The sequence below is a fragment of the Staurois parvus genome, unplaced genomic scaffold (genome assembly GCF_062004578.1).
Source record: "Staurois parvus isolate SC_StPar_1 unplaced genomic scaffold, SC_StPar_1.0 ptg001352l, whole genome shotgun sequence".
NCBI classification, from domain to species: Eukaryota; Metazoa; Chordata; class Amphibia; order Anura; family Ranidae; genus Staurois; species Staurois parvus.
The window spans coordinates 887,531-910,390 of NW_028319148.1; the positions used below are offsets into that span (position 1 = coordinate 887,531).

General features: G+C 46.6%; 1 protein-coding gene across 1 annotated transcript in view; it reads left to right on the forward strand.

The window, feature by feature from the left end:
* The window catches only part of KCNAB3 (potassium voltage-gated channel subfamily A regulatory beta subunit 3), a 93,080-nt gene that overhangs the window by 47,342 nt on the left and 22,878 nt on the right, over positions 1 to 22,860 (forward strand). Inside the window, exons 7-9 of the mRNA XM_089661578.1 lie at positions 3,224 to 3,267; positions 6,365 to 6,451; positions 13,483 to 13,568. Coding sequence (XP_089517704.1) covers positions 3,224 to 3,267; positions 6,365 to 6,451; positions 13,483 to 13,568 — 217 coding nt within the window. The remainder of the gene's footprint in view (positions 1 to 3,223; positions 3,268 to 6,364; positions 6,452 to 13,482; positions 13,569 to 22,860) is intronic.

Below are 22,860 nucleotides of genomic sequence, written 5' to 3' on the forward strand. Positions count from 1 at the left end.
CTACAGTCATGGCCGAAATTGTTGGCACCCTTGATATTTTTCCTGAAAATCAAGTATTTCACACAAAAAAGGTATTGCATTAACACATGTTTTGCTATACACATGTTTATTCCCTTTGTATGTATTGGAACAAATATAAAACAGAGGCAGAAAAGCAAATATGACATAATGTCACACAAAACCCCAAAAATGGGCTGGACAAAAGTATTGGCACCCTTAAATTAATATTTGGTTGCACACCCTTTGGAAAACATAACTGAAATCAGTCGCTTCCTATAACCATCAATAAGCTTCTGACACCTCTCACCCGGAATTTTGGACCACTCTTCCTTTGCAAACAGCTCCAGGTCTCTCTTATTGGAAGGACACCTTTTCCCAACAGCAATTTTAAGATCTCTCCACAGGTGTTCAATGGGATTTAGATCTGGGCTCATTGCTGGCCACTTCAGAACTCTCCAGCGCTTCTTTGCCATCCATTTCTGAGTGCTTTTTGACGTATGTTTGGGGTCATTGTCCTGCTGGAAGACCCAGGATCTTGGACGCAAACCCAGCTTTCTGACACTGGGCCCTACAGTGCGACCCAAAATCCTTTGGTAATCCTCAGATTTCATGATGCCTTGCACACAGTCAAGGCACCCAGTGCCAGAGGCAGCAAAACAACCCCAAAACATCATTGAACCTCCACCATATTTTACCGTAGGTACTGTGTTTTGTTCTTTGTAGGCCTCATTCCGTTTTCGGTAAACAGTAGAATGATGTGCTTTACCGAAAAGCTCTATCTTGGTCTCATCTGTCCACAAGACGTTTTCCCAGAAGGCTTTTGGCTTACTCAAGTACATTTTGGCAAACTGTAGTCTTGCTTTTTTATGTCTCTGTGTCAGCAGTGGGGTCCTCCTGGGTCTCCTGCCATAGCGTTTCATTTCATTTAAATGTCGACGGATAGTTCGCGCTGACACTGATGCTCCCTGAGCCTGCAGGACAGCTTGAATGTCTTTGGAACATGTTTGGGGCTGCTTATCCACCATCCGGACTATTCTGCGTTGCAATCTTTCATCAATTTTCCTCATCCGTCCACGACCAGGGAGATTAGCTACAGTGCCATGGGTTGCAAACTTCTTGATAATGTTGCGCACTGTGGACAAAGGCAAATCTAGTTCTCTGGAGATGGACTTGTAACCTTGAGATTGTTGATATTTTGCCACAATTTTGGTTCTCAGGTCCTCAGACAGTTCTCGTCTCCTCTTTCTGTTGTCCATGCTTAGTGTGGCACAGACAGACACACAATGCAAAGGTTAAGTGAACGTCTCTCCTTTTTATCTGCTTTCAGGTGTGATTTCTATATTGCCCACACCTGTTACTTGCCCCAGGTGAGTTTACAGGAGCATCACATGCTTGTAACATTCTTATTTATCCGCAGTTGTGAAAGGGTGCCAATACTTTTGTCCAGCCCATTTTTGGAGGTTTGTGTGACATTATGTCGAATTTGCTTTCTTTCCTCCCTTTTTTTGTTTTGTCCCAATACACACAAAGGGAATAAACATGTGTATAGCAAAACATGTGTTAATGCAATACGTTTCGTGAGAAATACATGATTTCCTGGAGAAATATCAAGGGTGCCAACAATTTCGGCCATGACTGTATCTATCTATCTATCTATCTATCTATCTATCTATCTATCTGTCCATCCTTCCAACTCTATCTATCTATCTATCTATCTATCTATCTATCTATCTACATTCTATCTATCTATCTATCTATCTATCTATCTATCTATCTATCTATCTATCTATCTAGCTATCTATCCAAAGACATTTTAGTTGTGCATCCTGAACCTTGTGGTAACAGTTTGGTGAAGGTCCTTTCCTGTTCTACCACGACCATATCCCTATGTACATAGCCAGCTCCATAAAGACATGGTTTGATGAGTTTGGTGTGGAGGAAAGTGTCCTGCACAACGAACTGACCTCAACTCTTCTGAACATCTTTGGGATAAATTGGAACATCAATTGTGAGCCAGGTCTTCTCATCCAACATCAGTGACTGACCTCACAAATGTTCTTTTTACTGAATGGGCACACATTCTCAAAGACACACTCCAAAATCTTGGAGAAAGCCTTTCCAGAAGAGTGTAGACTGTTAAAGGTGCAAGAAAGTCCAACTCTATATCAGTACCCACGACTTTGGTAAGGGATGTTCAGCAAGTTCTTATAGGAGTGATGGTCAGACACCTATGAACCTTTGACTATCCATCTATTTACCTATCAATCATCTATTTACATTTTTGGCTTTCATATTTATCTTTCCATCTCTATTAATAACAACAATTTAATTGTAGTTTACCATACAAGGTTTTCCCTCTACTTTTATTGTATTTCAGCCCGATGTATGTAATCTTTGGGTTGCACCACATGTGGGTCCAAACTGCATATGTTGAAATATGTATAACCCAGGGGCGAACTGACAACTCATGGGGCCCCTGCGCAATAGGGGATCATAGGGCCCCTGTGTCCTCGTCCACACTAAAACCACACCCAAAAAAGCCTTTAAAAGGTACCAGGGGCATCTCATGGGACCCCCTACTGACCCTGGGCCCTCGGGCGGTGCCCGTGTGCTCGAATGGTCAGTCCGCCCCTGGTATAACCTTAAGATCTTCTGTTGGAGGTCCAAGAACAGTGGGATCACTGAAATCTGGGACCCAGGGAAAATTGGGAAGCCCAGCATAGAGTTGTAACCTAATATAAAATTGGAAATTTTACCTGAATTAGAATACTAGAGCTCCGTGGTTTATTTAGTTCCATTTAGTTCAAAGTGACAGGTTTTCTTGGAATAACAATTCTTCCTATGTTCTGATACCTTTGCCACTAGAGCTCTTAGGAATGTCTGTTTTCTCTTGGTATAGGAGAGCATTGTGACCTTCTCTCCTCCCTCCAAGGATGCAGTGCAAGACCCCAACACTATCACATCAGGGAGAGGAGGAAGTCATTAACCCTATGTAAGCTCTGATACCACGCTGAGCTTTTGTGGGTTTTGGACTCCGATGGAAAAAATAATTAGTAGATAATGTCGAAAAGGTGAATCCTAATAAGTTGGGTGTTGTTCTTTCAAGATAACCTGTTACCTTGCCTGGAATGGACAATGACTGGGGCTCTTCAACATAAGGTTTATAGGTTTTGCATACAAGGCATTTAACAAAATCAATAACTAACTTTTCTACTTTGTCCAGGGCAGAGACTGAGAGGGGCCTTTCTCGGAAACATATCATTGAAGGTGAGTAAGCCGTCAATGTAGACAACAAATGGGCAAGAAAAATATAACCATACCATAAAATACTTCAAAGCTCAACTCCAGCCATAACATATTTTTGGTTTTGTATAGAGTATTGAGGGGTAGAAAGTCTAATAGGTTTTCATTGCTCTCTATGTCCCCTTTGGGAAAGTTTCTCCTAACTTGCTATCCTGGTGACTGTATAAGAAGTAATGAGACCCGGCATTGGGCACAGATGATGGATGACAGAGATGGCGATAATAACCTGACCAATCCCACTGCTTTCAAAAATCAAAAGTTTGGTTTTGGCTGGAGCTCTGAAGCAAAATCAAGTTGTCACTAGTCAGAGAAATGCATCTTGAATATGATGATTCTCAGGTCTCATATCACAGGTCTTTAGTCAATTGACTGGAAGCACTCTCATGAATATGAACTGTTGATGATGTCACAGGTTTCTAGTCAATGGACGGGAAGCACTCTCATGAATATGAACTGTTGATGATGTCACAGGTTTCTAGTCAATGGACGGGAAGCACTCTCATGAATATGAACTGTTGATGATGTCACTAGTCTCTAGTGATTGGACAAGCTGTGTTCTAATAATTATGAAATGTTGGTTTTATCAGTGGTCTCTAGTGATTGGACGGGCTGTGTTCTCAGGAATATGAAGTGTCGGTGATATCACTGGTCTCTAGTGATTGGACGGGCTGTGTGCTCATGAATATAAGTGTCGGTGATATCACTAGTCTCTAGTGATTGGACGAGTTGTGTTGCCATGAATATGACCATTCGTGTGTCACTGGTCTCCTGTGATTAGACGGGCTGTGTTCCCATGAATATGAAGTGTCGGTGATGTCACTGGTCTCCATCAATTGAACGAGCTGTGTTCTCATGAATATAAAGTGTCGGTGATATCACTGGTCAGTATTGATTGGATAGATAGTGTTCTCATGAATATGAAGTGTCGGTGATGTCATTGATCTCTAGTGATTGGACGAGTTGTGTTTTCATGAATATAAAGTGTCGGTGATGTCACTGGTCTCCATCAATTGGACAAGCTGATTTCTCATGAATATAAAGTGTTATTGATGTCACTGGTCAGTATTGATTGGATAGGTAGTGTTCTCATGAATATGAAGTGTCGGTGATGTCATTGATCTCTAGTGATTGGACGGACTGTGTTCTCAGGAATATGAAGTGTCGGTGATGTCATTGACCTCTAGTGATTGGACGGACTGTGTTCTCATGAATATGAAGTGTCGGTGATGTCATTGACCTCTAGTGATTGGACGGACTGTGTTCTCATGAATATGAAGTGTCGGTGATGTCATTGACCTCTAGTGATTGGACGGACTGTGTTCTCAGGAATATGGAGTGTCAGTGATGTCACTGGTCTCTAGTGATTGGAGGGGCTGTGTTCTCATGAATATGAAGTGTCGGTGATGTCACTGATCTCTAGTGATTGGACGAGTTGTGTTCTCATGAATATGAAGTGACAGTAATGTCACTGGTCTCTAGTGATTGGACGAGTTGTGTTCCCATGAACATGACCTGTCGTGATGTCACTGGTCTCTAGTGATTGTAAAGCCTGTATTCTCATAAATATAAAGTGAGAGTGATCCCACTGGTCTCTAGTGATTGGATGAGCTGTGTTCTCATGAATATGAAGTGACAATGATGTTATTTGTTTTTAGTGAATGGATGGTTTGCATTTTTTTTTTAATATGATTTGTCTGTGATATAAAGGTGACTACATGGCAGTTCACATACAGTACTTGACATTCTCATTACATTGTGATGCATTGAACTATAGAGAATTGAGAATGTTGTAGTAATGTGAGAAGAACATAACAGGGGGATGGTTGATGGTCCCTGTGGGAGTCACATCGTGACCTCCTCCACCAACATGATATCTTCCTCCAACTGGATGGGAGATTCAAGTCCTGCATCCCCTGTTATTACCAGTGCAGACTCTCAAACAATGAACACTGTAGCATTGAATATATTACTACATGTCATATCAGAAGAAATGGTGGTACCATTAGGTGTAGTATTGAATATATTACTACATGTCATATCAGAAGAAATGGTGGTACCATTAGGTGTAGTATTGAATATATTACTACATGTCATATCAGAAGAAATGGTGGTACCATTAGGTGTAGCATTGAATATATTACTACATATCATATCAGTAGAATTGGTAGTAATATTAGGTGTAGCATTGAATATATTACTACATATCATATCAGTAGAAATGGCGGTACCATTAGGTGTAACATTGAATATATTACTACATATCATACCAGATGAAATGGCGGTACCATTAGGTGTAGCATTGAATATATTACTACATGTCATACCAGTAGAAATGGTGGTACCATTAGGTGTAGCATTGAATATATTACTAAATATCATATCAGATGAAATGGCGGTACCATTAGATGTAGCATTGAATATATTACTACATATCATATCAGAAGAAATGGCGGTACCATTAGGTGTAGCATTGAATATATTACTACATATCATATCAGTAGAAATGGCGGTACCATTAGGTGTAGCGTTGAATATATTACTACATATCATATCAGAAGAAATGGCGGCACCATTAGGTGTAGCATTGAATATATTACTACATGTCATACCAGTAGAAATGGTGGTACCATTAGGTGTAGCATTGAATATATTACTAAATATCATATCAGATGAAATGGCGGTACCATTAGATGTAGCATTGAATATATTACTACATATCATATCAGAAGAAATGGCGGTACCATTAGGTGTAGCATTGAATATATTACTACATATCATACCAGTAGAAATGGCGGTACCATTAGGTGTAGCGTTGAATATATTACTACATATCATATCAGAAGAAATGGCGGCACCATTAGGTGTAGCATTGAATATATTACTACATATCATATCAGAAGAAACGGTGGCACCATTAGGTGTAGCATTGAATATATTACTACATGTCATACCAGTAGAAATGTTGGTACCATTAAGTGGTTAATTCTCCCTTGTCGTCATGTCTCTGTTCAGGTTCTCCTTTCTCCTGATCCGTCTCTAATTGCTGCTTTCTGCCCTGCAGGTCTCCGGGGGTCCCTGGAACGGCTGCAGTTGGAATACGTCGATATCGTCTTCGCAAATCGAATGGATGCAAACAGCCCCATGGAAGGTGAATCCATCTCATTACTGTCACTTCCATATCTTTACTTTCCTTCCGTCCGTCCCTCGGTGACCCCGGCCCGGTGGATTGGTATTAATAGAGATTTACAGGAAACGGTACGGGCTGGTTATCAATACAAGGAGGCTGCTGCAATTACATGTTTCAAAGCTGAACTCCGAGAACAAAACACTTTCATTTAAATATTTTCCCTAATAGTCGCAAAGGATATAAATCCACTTTATGTGCACAAAATTCCTTTGCAAACCCAGATGTGACCTTGTAAGAGTAGCGATGACATCATCACTGCGGTGTACATAGCCTGTGCAGAGAGCAGAACTGTGGGAAGGGCCTAGCCTGCCCCACCCACTACAGACTGTCATAAAGGAGGGCGGAGACAAAACCTGTCACCCTGCATGAGGAGAGAGAGCAGCAGTGAGCGGTCTTTATCACAGGAGGAAAAGTCTCATTACTGCACAGATCTGGAAGAAATACACAAAGCACACCGGGATTCCAGGAAGAATACACAGGACTCTTGTATTTAGACAATACTAGTTTATCCGGGAGTTCAGCCTTAAAAACACAAAATGCAAACAGCTTTTAAAAAAGAAGAATGAACTGCCAAGGAAAACCAAAATAATAATATTTTCTGCACTACTCACCTTCAGTCCGAAGGCGTCCCCCATAGCGATTCCTTACCACCACGAGATGTCTTCTGAGTTAAATGGCAGCAAGCCCACTTCCTTGGAATCCAGGCAGTCACCTAAGGATGCACTCTAGGGCCCAGGGGTGTATTTACCACAAGGCAAACAAGGCATTTGCCTAGGGCGCCATTTTTCAGGGGGGGTAGCACAGGGAGATTCTGAGATGATAAGGGGGACTCTGATGTGATAGAACTACTCTGACAAGATTAGGGGGGGCTCCAATCTGATGCAGGGGAGAGTCTGACTTAACGGGGGGGCTGTGATGTGATGAGGGGGACTCTGATGTGATAAGGAATGTTATGATGTGATGAAAGAACTCTGACAAGATGGGGGGGGGGCTCTGATCTGATATGGGAGGTTTGACGTAAAGGGGGTTTTGATGTGATAAGGGGGCTTTGATGTGATAGGAATCTGAAATGATAAGGAGTGTTCTACTGTGATGTAGGGGAATTCTGAAATGATAAGTGGGACTGTGATGTGATGGGAGTACTCTGACAAGATTAAGGGGGCTCCAATCTGATGCAGGGGTGGGTCTGACGTAATGGGGGGGCTGTGATGTGATGAGGGGGACTCTGATGTGATAGGGCTCTGACGTGATAAGGAGTATTCTAATGTAATGACAGGGGATTTTGAGATGATAAGGGGGACTCTGCCATGGTGGGAGAGGGACTCTGATGTGATAAAGAGAACTCTTATGTGATGGGGGGACTCTGATGTGATGGGAGGGGGACTCTGACTGACATTATAAGGTGAACTCTGATGTGATAGCAGAACTCTGACAAAATTGTGGGGGGGGGGGGGGGGCAGCTCCTATCTGATACTGGTGGGTCTGACTTTGATGTGATGAGGGGGACTCTGATGTGATAGGGCTCTGGTGTTATAAGGAGTGTTCTGTTGTGATGAAAAGGGATTCTGAGATGATGGGAGAGGGACTCTGATGTGATAAAGAGAACTTTTATGTGATGGGAGGACTCTGATGTGATGGGAGGGGGGGACTCTGACTGACATGATAAGGTGTACTCTGATGTAATAGGAGAACTCTGACAAAATTGGGTGGGGGGGCTCCGATCTGATACGGTGGGTCTGACGTAACGGGGGGGCTGTGATGTGATGAGGGGGACTCTGATGTGATATGGCTCTGACGTGATAAGGAATGTTCTGATGTGATGAAAGGGGATTTTGAGATGATAAGGGGGACTCTGATGTGATGGGGCAGTCTGACATTATGGGGCTCTGATATGATGGGAGAATTCTGACAAAATTGGGTGGGCAGCTCCGATCTGATACGGGTGGGTATGACGTAACGGGGGAGGGGCTTTGATGTGATAAGGGACACTCTTCTGATGTGATGGGGGGGCTCCAATGTGATCAGGGGGAGTCTGATGTGATGGGGAGGGCTCTGACATGTTAAGGGGGGCTCCGAAGATGGGGAGAAGATGTTGGGCCAATCAGGGAGTTTGCAGACATCATGGGGCACTTTAGTTGTAGATCCTCTTGAATCCTCTGCCGTTCCCGGGACCCCCATCACCTCCTGCAGTCCATTCACATCCAGCTCCCTCCACTGTCTATGAAATCCCCCTCCCCTCATCCAATCAGCTGCTTCCCCTCTATAGACTCTCCATGTCCCCAGACTCATTATCTCCCTCATCTGTCTTCCTCCATCTCCTTCTCCGCTGTCGCTTTTCTTCCTTCTCTTTCCATCCCCCCCCATCTTAGAATTTGTGATGACCTCAGCACATTGCAAAGCATTACCACCCCCCCTTCCTCCCCGCCGCCATCCCTCCGCCGCAGCTCACGCCAAGCGTGCAGGTCCCTCTACAGACGGACAAAGGAACGGAGACCTAAAAATAGGCCATTCTATATTTATCTGAATATTTCTGCAAGAATATGGGAGCTCTTCCAGGGAGGCTGCCAGGCGGGAGGACGGCGTACAATTACAGGCTATAAGTCGGCGTATGCGCGCCAAACTGACAGCAATCACAAGTATTAGATTACCCTACATACCGCGCCGCGCTTAGTGACACCTACGAAGGGTTCTACCCGCCCGCTCTCTATTGACAGCGTCCTAGATCGTGGAATCACCAAATATTACAGTCACATATACCGAAGACCAAATCTGCGCAATTTAACACGAAGCCGCGCTTTGGTCACGTAGGGCAAAGCAAGAAGGTGACCTTTGTGGGATGATGAACATTAGGGGCCCATAAGCACCCCCACACAGCCCCCAAGTTTTTTTTCCTGCTTACCTGTAGTGCTGTTCAAAGCACATGCTCACCCACAGAGCAGATCCAGCATTCTCCCACTGTTCAGGCCAGGGGCGGACTGACAACTCATGGGGCCCCCGGGCAATAGGGGATCATGGGGCACCAATGTCCTCGCCCATACCCAAAAAAGCCTATGAAAAAGCCAATGAAAGGTATCAGGGGCATCTCATGGAGCCCCCTACTGACCCCGGGCCCTCGGGCAGTGCCCGAGTGCTCGAATGGTCAGTCTGCCCCTGGTTCAGGAGCTACATGGCAGGTCACACACCTCCATCTTGGTCCTCTTCAGATGGCTGCTTCTTCTGGGTGCAGGCAACCAGCTACAATGGTGTGTCAGACCTACCTCCCTGACAACTCTTCTTGACCATTCTCAACTTCCCTCCTGGCCCGCCATCATGGACCCCCCCACCCATCCCTCTACCTCTATCCTCCACCCACAACCACCTGGCTCGCCCTCATGAACTCCTCCGGCGCATCAACTTTACCATCCCCTGGTCCATCCTCCCTGCTGATCCCAATCAACTTTGTGTGCACACTAGCAGCCTCCTGGGAGATGTGATGTAGATATCCCCAGGAGGCTCCCATCCCCAATCCCCCAGCTCGCCCTCATGAACCCCTCCAGCCTCCTGATCACCCCCTGGTGCACTCTCCCTACTGCTCCCCATCCACTTTGTTTGTCAAACCTGCAGCCTCCTGAGAGATATGATGTAGGTATCCCCAGGAGGCCCCTGTCCCCAGTTCCCTAGCTGGCCCTAATGAACCCCTCTGGCGCGCCTTCCCGACCACCCTCTGGTCCACCTTCCCTACCGCTCCCCGTCTACTTTGTGTGCCAAACCTTCAGCCTCCTAGGAGATGTGATGTAGGTCTCCTCAGGAGGCTCCTGTTCCCAGTTCCCCGGCTGGCCCTAATGAACCCCTCTGGCATGCCCTCCTGACCACCTCCTGGTCCACCTTCCCTACCGCTCCCGTCCACTTTGTGTGCCAAACCTTCAGCCTCCTAGGAGATGTGATGTAGGTATCCTCAGGAGGCCCCTGTCCCCAGTTCCCCGGCTGGCCCTAATGAACCCCTCTGGCATGCCCTCACGATCACCCCCGGTCTACATTCCCTGCCACTCCCTGTCCCCTTTGTGTGCCAAACCTTCAGCCTCCTGGGAGATGTTATGTAAGTATCCCCAGGAGGCCCCTGTCTCTAATCTTCGGCTCGGTCTCATAAACCTCTCTGGCCCGCCTATCCAACCACTCCCTGGGCCACCATCCCTACTGATCCCGTCAACTTTGTCTGCCAAACCTGCAGCTTCCTGGGAGATGTGATCTACGTATTCCGGAAGGCCCCTGTCCCCAATTCCCCGGCTTGCCCTAATGAAACCCTCTGGTACACTGTCCCAACCACCCCTGGCCCACCTTCCCTACCACTACCCATCCCCTTTGTGTGCCAAACCTTCAGCTTCCTGGGAGATGTGATGTAGGTATTCCCAGGAGCTCATGTCCCCAGTTTCCCGGCTGGCCCTAATGAACCCCTCTGGCATGCCCTCCTGACCACCTCCTGGTCCACCTTCCCTACCACTCCCTGTCCACTTTGTGTGCCAAACTTTCAGCCTCCTGGGAGATGTGATGTAAGTATCCCCAGGAGGCCCCTTTCTCTAATCTCTGGCTCAGCCTCATAAACCTCTCTTTTCCACCTATCCAACCACCCCCTGGACCACCTTTCCTACTGATCCCGGTCAACTTTGTATGCCGAACCTGGAGCTTCCTGAGAGATGTGATGTAAGTATTCCAGGAGGCCCCTGTCCCCAATTCCCCGGCTTGCCCTAATGAAAACCTCCGGTACACCCTCCCGACCACCCCTGGCCCACCTTCCCTACCACTACCCATCCCCTTTGTGTGCCAAACCTTCAGCTTCCTGGGAGACGTGATGTAGGTATTCCCAGGAGCTCCTGTCCCCAGTTCCCCGGCTGGCCCTAATGAACCCCTCTGGCTTGTCCTCTTGACCACCCCCTGGCCCACCTTCCCTACCACTCCCTGTCCACTTTGTGTGCCAAACCTTCAGCCTCCTGGGAGATGTGATGTAAGTATTCCGGGAGGCCCCTGTCCCAAATTCCCCAGCTCGCCATCATGAAACCCTCTGGTACATCCTCCAGACCACCCCCTGGCCCACCCTCCCTACCCCTACCCATCCACTTTGTGTGCCAAACCTGCAGCCTCCTGGGAGATGTGATGTAAGTTTCACCAGGTGGGGGGGGAGCGAGTACCTGATTTTGACAGGTACCCACTTCCAGTACAATTGCCTAAGGGGATCGGAAGTAGAAGTTGTCCTCCCCCTCTCCACGTAGTCTTCTGGGACACATGACAGGTCCCAGAAGACTACGGGGCCATTCACAAAGTGCAGCGCTTCTTGCGCATGCGCAGTGAGCACCCAGCTGTGAAGCCACAAGCTGTCACAGCCGGGTGCCCACACTGAAGATGACGGCGCCGGGGAGAGAAGACGGCGAAACCAGCCATGGTGAGGACACCGCGGGACCGAGAGACAGGTGAGTGGCTGTATTTTAAATATCAGCAGCTACAGTTTTTGTATCTGCTGACTTTTTTTTAATTTAACTGGAACTCCGCTGAAACAAAACTGTTTCGGACAGGTATAGGTAAGTACAAAAACAAAAAGTATCGGTACCCATATTCGATGTAAAAAAATGGTTTTGGTGCATCCCTAGTTTTATACATACAGTAGATGACTTAAAGTGTTACTAAACCCACAACAGTACAATCAGTCTGTAGATGCAGTAAAGCATGCTTGTTATACTCACTGTGGAACCTAAGGGGTTAATCCTCTGTATTGTGTAAAAAGGCTGTTTGATCCTGTCTTCTCTGATCCTCCCCTTTTTCAAGTGACCACCACTTATCTCCAGAGTGAACCGTAAGCATGCACATGCTCAGTTTGGTGTGCATTGCTAGAGAGGTTTTTTTTCTTGGGAGGGTGCATGTGATCAGCACAGGGCCAATCAGCACTGTCCATACAGAGGTCAGGGGATTTGTATCCTCCTAGTGCAGAAAGAAAACTCCTCCTACAAGCTTTAGCCAGTGCTGTGCTGGACACTGATAGAAGCCACAAGACTGCTTTAGCTGCTGAGAAAAGGTATTTAGCTGTTAATATTTACTAAAATAATTGCATTTCCATGTTCTGTGCACTGTGGGAGACCAGATATAGTGAATGCAGGGTCCGGGGAGACCAGATATAGTGAATGCAGGGTCCTGGGAGAGCGGATATAGTGAATGCCGGGTCCGGGGAGAGCAGATATAGTGAATGCAGGGTCCGGGGAGAGCAGATATAGTGAATGCCGGGTCCGGGGAGACCAGATATAGTGAATGCAGGGTCCTGGGAGACCAGATATAGTGAATGCAGGGTCCGGGGAGACCAGATATAGTGAATGCAGGGTCAAGGGAGACTGGATATAGTGAATGCAGAGTCCAGGGAGAGCGGATATAGTGAATGCAGGGTCCGGGGAGACCGGATATAGTGAATGCAGGGTCCGGGGAGACTGGATATAGTGAATTCAGGGTCCGGGGAGAGCAGATATAGTGAATGAAGGGTCCAGGGAAACCAGATATAGTGAATGCGGGGTCCGGGGAGACCAGATATAGTGAATGCAGGGTCCAGGGAGACCGGATATAGTGAATGCAGGGTCCGGGGAGACCAGATATAGTGAATGCAGGGTCTGGGGAGACCAAATATAGTGAATGCAGGGTCCGGGGAGACCAGATATAGTGAATGCAGGGTCCGGGGAGACCGGATATAGTGAATGCAGGGACCTGGGAGACCAGATATAGTGAATGCAGGGACCTGGGAGACTGGATATAGTGAATGCAGGGTCTGGGGAGAGCGGATATAGTGAATTCAGGGTCCGGGGAGAGCAGATATAGTGAATGCAGGGTCTGGGGAGAGCAGATATAGTGAATGCGCGGTCCAGGGTTTAGTAACACTTTAATATAATGGTCTTGGTCATAGGAGCTTACAGTCTAATAGGTATAATGACAGAGAAGCTGAAGTGTGAATATTTAGGTACATACTGTGTTTCTCTTATTTCCAGAAATCGTCCGAGCCATGACATTTGTGATCAACCAAGGGATGGCGATGTACTGGGGGACGTCCCGCTGGAGTGCGATGGAAATCATGGTACGTGATCTTCAGTACAAAAAATGAACCTATCACTAATTTTACAAATATTCATAAATAGTTTCCTGACATCACAATATGCAGCCCAGAAAAGCTCCACCTTTATTATTAACCCCTTAGTGCCTGCGCCTCCCGGCCCTTTAAGGGGTCATGTGACCGCCGTGATTAGCTGTCATGGCAGTCACATGATCGGAAGTTCCCAAGCGGGACCTATTCATGGGCACATGTGCTGAGAGCAGGGGCGGACTGACCATTCGAGCACTGGGGCACTGCCCGAGGTCCCGGGGTCAGTAGGGGGCCCCATGAGATGCCCCTGGTACCTTTTTCATAGGCTATTTTGAGTTTGGGCAAGGACACAGGGGCCCCATGATCCCTTATTGCCCGGGGGCCCCATAAGGTGTCAGTCCACCCCTGGCTGGGAGCGTGCAGGGCGTGCACTCTCAGTACATGTTTGTTTACAAATGGCACGCACATATATGTGGCCGCTCGGCATCATCAAGTCCCAGCCGCCAAGAGGCCACATATTTGCATACGCTCGGCGTGAAGAGGTTAAAAAGCCAACCCCAGTTGGTGACTTTGCCTAGCCTGATATGATGTCATCAGTCTGCTGCAGGCAGGAGGAAGCGTTTTCTTAGTCTCCTCTCCCCCAATGATCAGACTTACTAACTTTGCAGTGAGTCACAAGGTGAAACTGCAGCAGGGGCTGAGCTGTGTCAGACGTTTGTGAACACAGTCTGCACATGCACCAGGATATACATGACTGTGTGATCTCTGAGTCAGGATCTCAGTCTAGGAAGTTTATAATAATCCTGGGTGATGCCTGAACAAAGATGGCTCCTGCCTTGTGGAGAGAATAGCAGATGGAGGCATTGTCAGGGAGAATACGGTGAAAGGTAATAAATGCTGGGAAGTGTTACAGTGACAAAGCATGCATGGACTTGGCCAGGGGCGGACTGACAACTCACGGGGCCTCCCGGGCAATAGGGGATCATGGGGCCCCTGTGTCCATGCCCACACTCAAACCACACCCATAAAAGCCTATGAAAGGTACCAGGGGCATCTCATGGGGCCCCCTACTGACCCCGAGCCCTCGGGCAGTGCCCGAGTGCCTGAATGGTGGGTCCGCCCCTGGGCTTGGCATGAAAGATTACATCTGATGACAGGTGCACTTTAAGCTCGGAGTCACACATTTGTGTCTATTGCGATTACTTATGATAGCGAAGTGATATTTAACCACTTCCCATCCAGCCCATGTATATAAACGGCCAGACGGGGGCAGTGCAGGGGCGGGTTGCCATTCATAAACGGCGCCCGTATTTTCAAGCTGTGTGCACTCCCTGGGAGCACGCAGCACCCCAATCCGGTGCCCGCAGTGTCCTCCGGACACAGTGGAACACCGATCGTTGTACAGGACCTTTATGTGAGGTCCCGATCATGTGATTACTGATTGGCCAATTGGTGATCACATGAAGAGTAGTAAGCAAGATGTCACTTCTGACATCATTGCTTACTATGTGTGAAACATGTGAATGATCACAGAGATCACATGGTACAGGGCTATTCACAACAGACTTGTACCATGTGACAAGCTGTGACCAATCACAGCTCACTCAGTATTTCTCAATGGCTGCAAGAATGCAGAGAGAAGGAGAAATGATTGCTTTTACAGCCTTTATGGGTGTAAAAGCAATCAGTGTAAAAAAAACAAAAAAAACAATCTTCATCACCCCCCACAATTGTACAGTGTCACTATGGTGACACAGTACTGCTAGGGTGACAGTATACAAAAAAAAACCCATAATAATGTATATTAAAAAAAAAAAATTTTGAAAAATTATAATTTTTGGTTATAAACTAATTTGGGTTATTTTTTTTTTTTTACTAAGAAGATAACTGAATAAATTTTGGCCACGATTTATGAAGAAAAATTATTTATTTGCAAAATGTTAAAAGAAAAACACTTTTGTTTTTCCAAATTTTTGGACTTTTTCATTTATATGGCAAATAAAAAAAAAAAATCCCAGTGGTGAATAAATACCACCAAAATAAAGTTTTATCTGTCTCAAAAAAATGCTAAAAAATTCAAATGGGTACAGTGTCGCATGACCGCGCAATTGTCATTCAAAGTGTGATAGCACTGAAAGCTGAAAATTGGCTTGGGGGGGGAAGGGGGGGGGGAGTGTCTGGACTGGAAGTGGTTAATATATACTTTAAAGGGAGTCTTTACAGTCTCCAGGCATGTTCACATAGGAGTGTATTTATATCTGCCTGGCAGTACTGGGGTCGCCGGTTCAAATCCCAGCCATGGCACCACCTGCCTGGAGTTTGCATGTTCTCCCTGTGCCTGCGTGGGTTTCCTCCCACACTCCAAAGACATGCTGGCAGGTGAATTGGCTCCTGTCTAAATTGTCCCTAATATGTGTATGTATGAATGTGAGTTAGGGACCTTAGATTGTACGCCCCTTGAGGGTTAGGGACCTTAGATTGTACACCCCTTGAGGGTTAGGGACCTTAGATTGTACGCCCCTTGAGGGTTAGGGACCTTAGATTGTACCCCCCTTGAGGGTTAGGGACCTTAGATTGTACACCCCTTGAGGGTTAGGGACCTTAGATTGTACCCCCCTTGAGGGTTAGGGACCTTAGATTGTACGCCCCTTGAGGGTTAGGGACCTTAGATTGTACTCCCCTTGAGGGTTAGGGACCTTAGATTGTACCCCCCTTGAGGGTTAGGGACCTTAGATTGTACCCCCCTTGAGGGTTAGGGACCTTAGATTGTACACCCCTTGAGGGTTAGGGACCTTAGATTGTACCCCCCTTGAGGGTTAGGGACCTTAGATTGTACACCCCTTGAGGGTTAGGGACCTTAGATTGTACCCCCCTTGAGGGTTAGGGACCTTAGATTGTACGCCCCTTGAGGGTTAGGGACCTTAGATTGTACACCCCTTGAGGGTTAGGGACCTTAGATTGTACGCCCCTTGAGGGTTAGGGACCTTAGATTGTACGCCCCTTGAGGGTTAGGGACCTTAGATTGTACACCCCTTGAGGGTTAGGGACCTTAGATTGTACACCCCTTGAGGGTTAGGGACCTTAGATTGTACACCCCTTGAGGGTTAGGGACCTTAGATTGTACCCCCCTTGAGGGTTAGGGACCTTAGATTGTACGCCCCTTGAGGGTTAGGGACCTTAGATTGTACGCCCCTTGAGGGTTAGGGACCTTAGATTGTACCCCCCTTGAGGGTTAGGGACCTTAGATTGTACGCCCCTTGAGGGTTAGGGACCTTAGATTGTACACCCCTTGAGGGTTAGGGACCTTATATTGTACACCCCTTGAGGGTTAGGGACTGATGTGAATGTACAATATATATGTAAAGTGCTGTGTAAATTGATACCTGAAATAAATAAATATAAAAACAAGTGTGTAGGTATTCATCCAGGGAAACTGTGGTTACATTTATTCTGTTCAAATGAGGCAAAATCGAAAGTTCTCCTTCTATTTCCTCTACAGTTCGAATGGTCTTCAATGATAAAAAGCAGAGTGTGGGAAAATAGCGCATTGTGGCCACTAGATGGCGATATGAATCGCAGCATGATCCTCAGCTCCATCTAGTGGCCATAATGCGCTATTTTTCAGTTTTGTTTTTTTTTACAGAATAGCATTCGACCTGTTGAGGAAATAGAAGGAGATCGTTCGATCTTGCCTCATTCACACAGAGCAAATGTGCCAGCACTTTCCCTAAATGAATGCAATTTTTAAATAAAATACACCCCATCAGGGGAAGACTGACCATTTGGAAACTCGGGCCCAGGGTCAGTAGGGGGCCCCATGGGATGCCCCTGGTACCTTTTTCATAGGCTTTTTTGAGTTTGGGCAAGGACACAGGGGCCCCATGATCCCCTATTGCCCGGGGGCCCCATGAGTTGTCAGTCCGCCCCTGCACCCCATAGTGCAGGGATGTCAAACTCAATTTCATTGCAGGCCACATCTGCGTTGTGGTTGCCCTCAAAGGGCCGGCTGTATGACGAATGCGTTGTGTACCATATGATCTCTTCTTCCTTTCTCCTTCTATTCAACAGTTTCCAATCTCCAAAGCAAAAAAAACGAATGTAGCGTAGTAATTTCTACGTAAAGTATAATACGTGACACACCCGGGCAAAATATGCCAATCGTGTTCACCAATATCCGCGCTAATTAGGGCTCCATGTACACTGCGGCTGATAAACACGTTTTGGAGCAGTTGTGCGTTTTTTTTCAGCAGCCCCTGAACTCTCCCTAATGTTCTCCTATGTGTCCCTGTACACCTCGTCCTTTACAGGCGTTTACAGGCAGTTGAGTTTACAGTTGTTTTTTTTAACGCACCAAACTTGCGTTCAGGAGTAGATTTTAGGGCTCATGTACACTGCAGCTGATAAACTCACATTTAGGAGCTTTTCTGCGTTTTTTTCAGCAGTCCCTGAACTCTCCCTAATGTTGTCCTATGTGTCCATGTACACATCGTCGTTTACAGCTGTTTACAGGCAGTTGAGGTTACAGGCATTTTTTTGAAAGCACAAAAATCGCGTTCAGGAGTAGAGTTTACCGGCGTTTCAAATGCCAAATGCTGATAAATGCAAGTAAACTCATGTAAACGCGTTTATGCGTGTTTACGTTTAGACTCGTGTTTTGGCTGGTCCATATCCAGATGCTGTCCAGAACCTTTTTTCTTCATCAGAAATGCATGCAAAGCGTTTTCCATGTATTCATACGGACCCGGTACACCAGCGCAGTCAGTGCCAGGTTTGGCGTGAAGGAAACAATGACATTATGCTCATGATGGGATCCATAGTGACTACAACCAGAAAAGACAGGTCATCTCCACACATACTGCTCTCTCTGCTTCTACTCTCTTCTTTCAATATGTCTGAAATAGTTAATTTTTTACTGTTTTTTTCAGTGCATTCTGGGCATTTTGGAAGGTCTCCTGAGGTTATCTTTAAAAAACGCTTCTAAACGCAAACGCTCATAAACGTGGTATGCAAACGCAGCTAAATCAGAAGTTTTCCAAACATCCCATGTACATGGAGCCTAATGTAGGCCATAGATGGGTCAAAAACCGGCCGTTTAAAAAAAAAAAAAAAAAAAATCGGTCGTTCAATAGGCCGACATTACCACCAGCGTTAAGAAAAATCGGCCAATTTTCATTCCTTCTACGGCCGGCATTTAATTACTTCTGTCCCTTGCAGAGAGCTCCGCTATTATATTTGACATGAAAAAGTATTGTGGTTGCAACAATGTATCCATTTGTATCCATTTCGGATACAGATGTTTTTATTCGGATACAAATAGATACAATGTTGTAACCGCAATACTTTTCATATAAAATATAATAGCGACTGGAATTCTTCTTTTTCTTCTTCTTCTTATTTTTTTTTCTTTTTCTGCTTCTTTTTCCTCTTCTTCTTTTTCTTCTCTTCTTGCAGGCCACGGCTCATGCGCAGATTTTTTATCGGTAAAGCGATCGGCCGATTTGCCCATCATTGCCGGGAAGATTGGGCGATCGGCAAAATCGGACGATTTTTTTCCAACTTTACCGATAAAAAAATGTGCCAAAACCCCCGAAAACGGCTGACCAATTAACCCACTAACAGTGCGAAAGACGGCCGATTTTTTTTTCGGCCGAAAAATCGAACGATTTACGACCCGTCTGTGGCTTGCATAAAGCTCATGTACACTGTTGCTGATAAACTGATGTTTAGGAGTTTTTCTGTGTTTTTTCTCAGCAGCCCCTGAACTCTCCTTTAAGTTTTCCGCCGTGCCCGTGTACACATCATCGTTTACCGTCATTTACAGGCAGTTGAGGTTACAGGCATTTTTTTGAAAGCCCAAAAATCGCATTCAGGAGTAGAGTTTACCGGCGTTTCAAACGCCAAATGCTTATAAACGCGCGTACATGCATTGTAAACGCGTTTATGCGCATTTGCGTTTAGAAGCGTTTTTTGGCTGGCCAATATCCAGATGCTGTCCGGAGCCTTTTTTCATAATCAGAAATGCACGCAAAGCGTTTTCCATGTATTAAAATGGACCCGGTACACCAGCGCAGTCAGTTCCAGGTTTCGCGTGAAGGAAACAATGGTAGAACGCGCCGCATTATGCTCATGATGGGATCCATAGTGAATACAACCAGAAAAGACAGAGTGAAGAGTACATTGGGTATTGAAAAGCATTTATCGCTGCATGCAGGGTAAGGAGCATGTCTGAAGGGGAAGGGGGTGAGCAGGTCCATCTGTTTGCACATGCAGGGTAAGGAGCATGTCTGAAGGGGATGAGCAGGTCGATCTGTCTGCACATTGGAGGTGGATGGAGTGTGGTCACACCCCTTTTTGCACACTAATTCTAGTGATGGAGAGTCACATGCACATTCCCCCCCCCGTGAGGGTAAGAGTAATTAGCGTGCATAGTGGTGAACACGCTTGGCATAGTGTTTTATATACGGGTCTATCACTTATTATACTTTATGTGGAAAATACTACTACTCTGTATTCGTTTTTTTGCTTTGGAGATTGGAAGCCGTCGAATAGACGGTCCAGGAGAAAGAGAGAGGAGATCATATCATACACAGCACATTCTGACTGAGGAGATTCTGCTGAGAATATATGAGGATCTGTGAAGGATAGTTGTGCGCTCTTTATGTATATGGGGGGGGGGGTTTGACTATCAGCTGCACACTGTTAACTTTGGGCGCTTAGAACGACTAAAAGATTTTGGTCGTATGAAAAGTTCAGGAATGCTCTACGTACAAAATGGAGAGTTCTGGAGTATGCTAGGTACAGAGTGAATGGTTTAGGAGTACAGTATGTACAGAGTGCAGGGTTTAGGAGTACAATATGTACAGAGTGCAGGGTTTAGGTGTACAGTATGTACAGAGTGCAGGGTTTAGGTGTACAGTATGTACAGAGTGCAGGGTTTAGGTGTACAGTATGTACAGAGTGCAGGGTTTAGGAGTACAGTATGTACAGAGTGCAGGGTTTAGGAGTACAGTATGTACGGAGTGCAGGGTTTAGGAGCACATTATGTAGAGAGTGAATGGTTTAGCAGTACAGCATGTACAGAGTGCAGGGCTTAGGAGTACAGCATGTACAGAGTGCAGGGTTTAGGAGTACAGTATGTACCAGGTGCAGGGTTTAGGAGTACAGTATGTACAAAGTGCAGGGTTTAGGAGTACAGTATGTACAGAGTGAATGGTTTAGGAGTACAGTATGTACCAGGTGCAGGGTTTAGGAGTACAGTATGTACAGAGTGCAGGGTTTAGGAGTACAGCATGTACAGAGTGCAGGGTTTAGGAGTACAGTATGTACCAGGTGCAGGGTTTAGGAGTACAGTATGTACAGAGTGCAGGGTTTAGGAGTACAGTATGTACAGAGTGCAGGGTTTAGGAGTACAGTATGTACCAGGTGCAGGGTTTAGGAGTACAGTATGTACCAGGTGCAGGGTTTAGGAGTACAGTATGTACCAGGTGCAGGGTTTAGGAGTACAGTATGTACCAGGTGCAGGGTTTAGGAGTATGCAGTGTTGAGTGCAGAGTTCAGGAGGCACTTCACACAGAGTGCAGGGTTTAAGCATGCGAGTATTTACCACAAGGCAATGCTGCTTGATGGTGCATGTAGAGCCTGACTCTTGTTCCCGGGGACGTCCAGAGTTGTGAAGGTGAGTGTCTTCTCTCTTGCCAGGGTGGGGAGGGGGGTTTGCCAGTGTGTATGGGGTGGTGGTAGTGGAAGGCTTTCTTGGGTGGGAGGAGGTGTTGTTGGTCAATGTCAGGCTCTTATCATGGGGGAGAGGGGTGTTTGTCAGTGTCAGAGTCTCTCCGTGGAGGGAGCTGATTTTTTTGTTGCCTAGGGCAGCACGAAACCTAAATACACCACTGGGTTTAGGGGTGCACTACATGCAGAGTGCAGGGTTTAGGGGTGCACTACATGCAGAGTGCAGGGTTTAGGGGTGCACTACATGCAGAGTGCAGGGTTGAGGATTGCACTACATGCAGAGTGCAGGGTTGAGCGGTGCGCTACATACAGAGTGCAGGGTTGAGCGGTGCGCTACATACACAGTGCATGCCAGGGTTTAGGGGTGTACTATGCACAGAGTGCAGAGTTCAGGAGTGCGCTTTGTACAAAGAGAGCAGAGTTGAGGGATGCACTATGTACAGAGAACATAGTTCAGGGGTGTGCTTTGTACTGAGAGCAGAGTTCAGGAATGTGCTACATACAGAGTGCAGGGGTTAATTGTGTGCTATGCACATAATGCAGGGTTCAGGAGTACGCAAGGTACAGAGTGCAGGGTTCAGGAGTGCTCTAGGTACAGAGTGCAGGGTTCAGGAGTACGCAAGGTACAGAGTGCAGGGTTCAGGAGTACGTAAGGTACAGAGTACAGGGTTCAGGAGTACGCAAGGTACAGAGTGCAGGGTTCAGGAGTACGCAAGGTACAGAGTGCAGGGTTCAGGAGTACGTAAGGTACAGAGTGCAGGGTTCAGGAGTACGCAAGGTACAGAGTGCAGGGTTCAGGAGTACGCAAGGTACAGAGTGCAGGGTTCAGGAGTATGTAAGGTACAGAGTGCAAGGTTCAGGAGTACGCAAGGTACAGAGTGCAGGATTCCGGAGTACGCAAGGTACAGAGTGCAGGATTCAGGAGTACGCAAGGTACAGAGTGCAGGGTTCAGGAGTACGCAAGGTAAAGAGTGCAGGGTTCAGGAGTATGTAAGGTACAGAGTGCAAGGTTCAGGAGTACGCAAGGTACAGAGTGCAGGGTTCAGGAGTACGCAAGGTACAGAGTGCAAGGTTCAGGAGTACGCAAGGTACAGAGTGCAGGGTTCAGGAGTACGTAAGGTACAGAGTACAGGGTTCAGGAGTACGCAAGGTACAGAGTGCAGGGTTCAGGAGTACGCAAGGTACAGAGTGCAAGGTTCAGGAGTACGCAAGGTACAGAGTGCAGGGTTCAGGAGTACGTAAGGTACAGAGTGCAGGGTTCAGGAGTACGCAAGGTACAGAGTGCAGGGTTCAGGAGTACGTAAGGTACAGAGTGCAGGGTTCAGGAGTACGTAAGGTACAGAGTGCAAGGTTCAGGAGTACGCAAGGTACAGAGTGCAGGGTTCAGGAGTACGCAAGGTACAGAGTGCAGGGTTCAGGAGTACGCAAGGTACAGAGTGCAGGATTCCGGAGTACGTAAGGTACAGAGTGCAGGATTCCGGAGTACGCAAGGTACAGAGTGCAGGGTTCAGGAGTACGTATGGCACAGAGTGCAGGATTCCGGAGTACGCAAGGTACA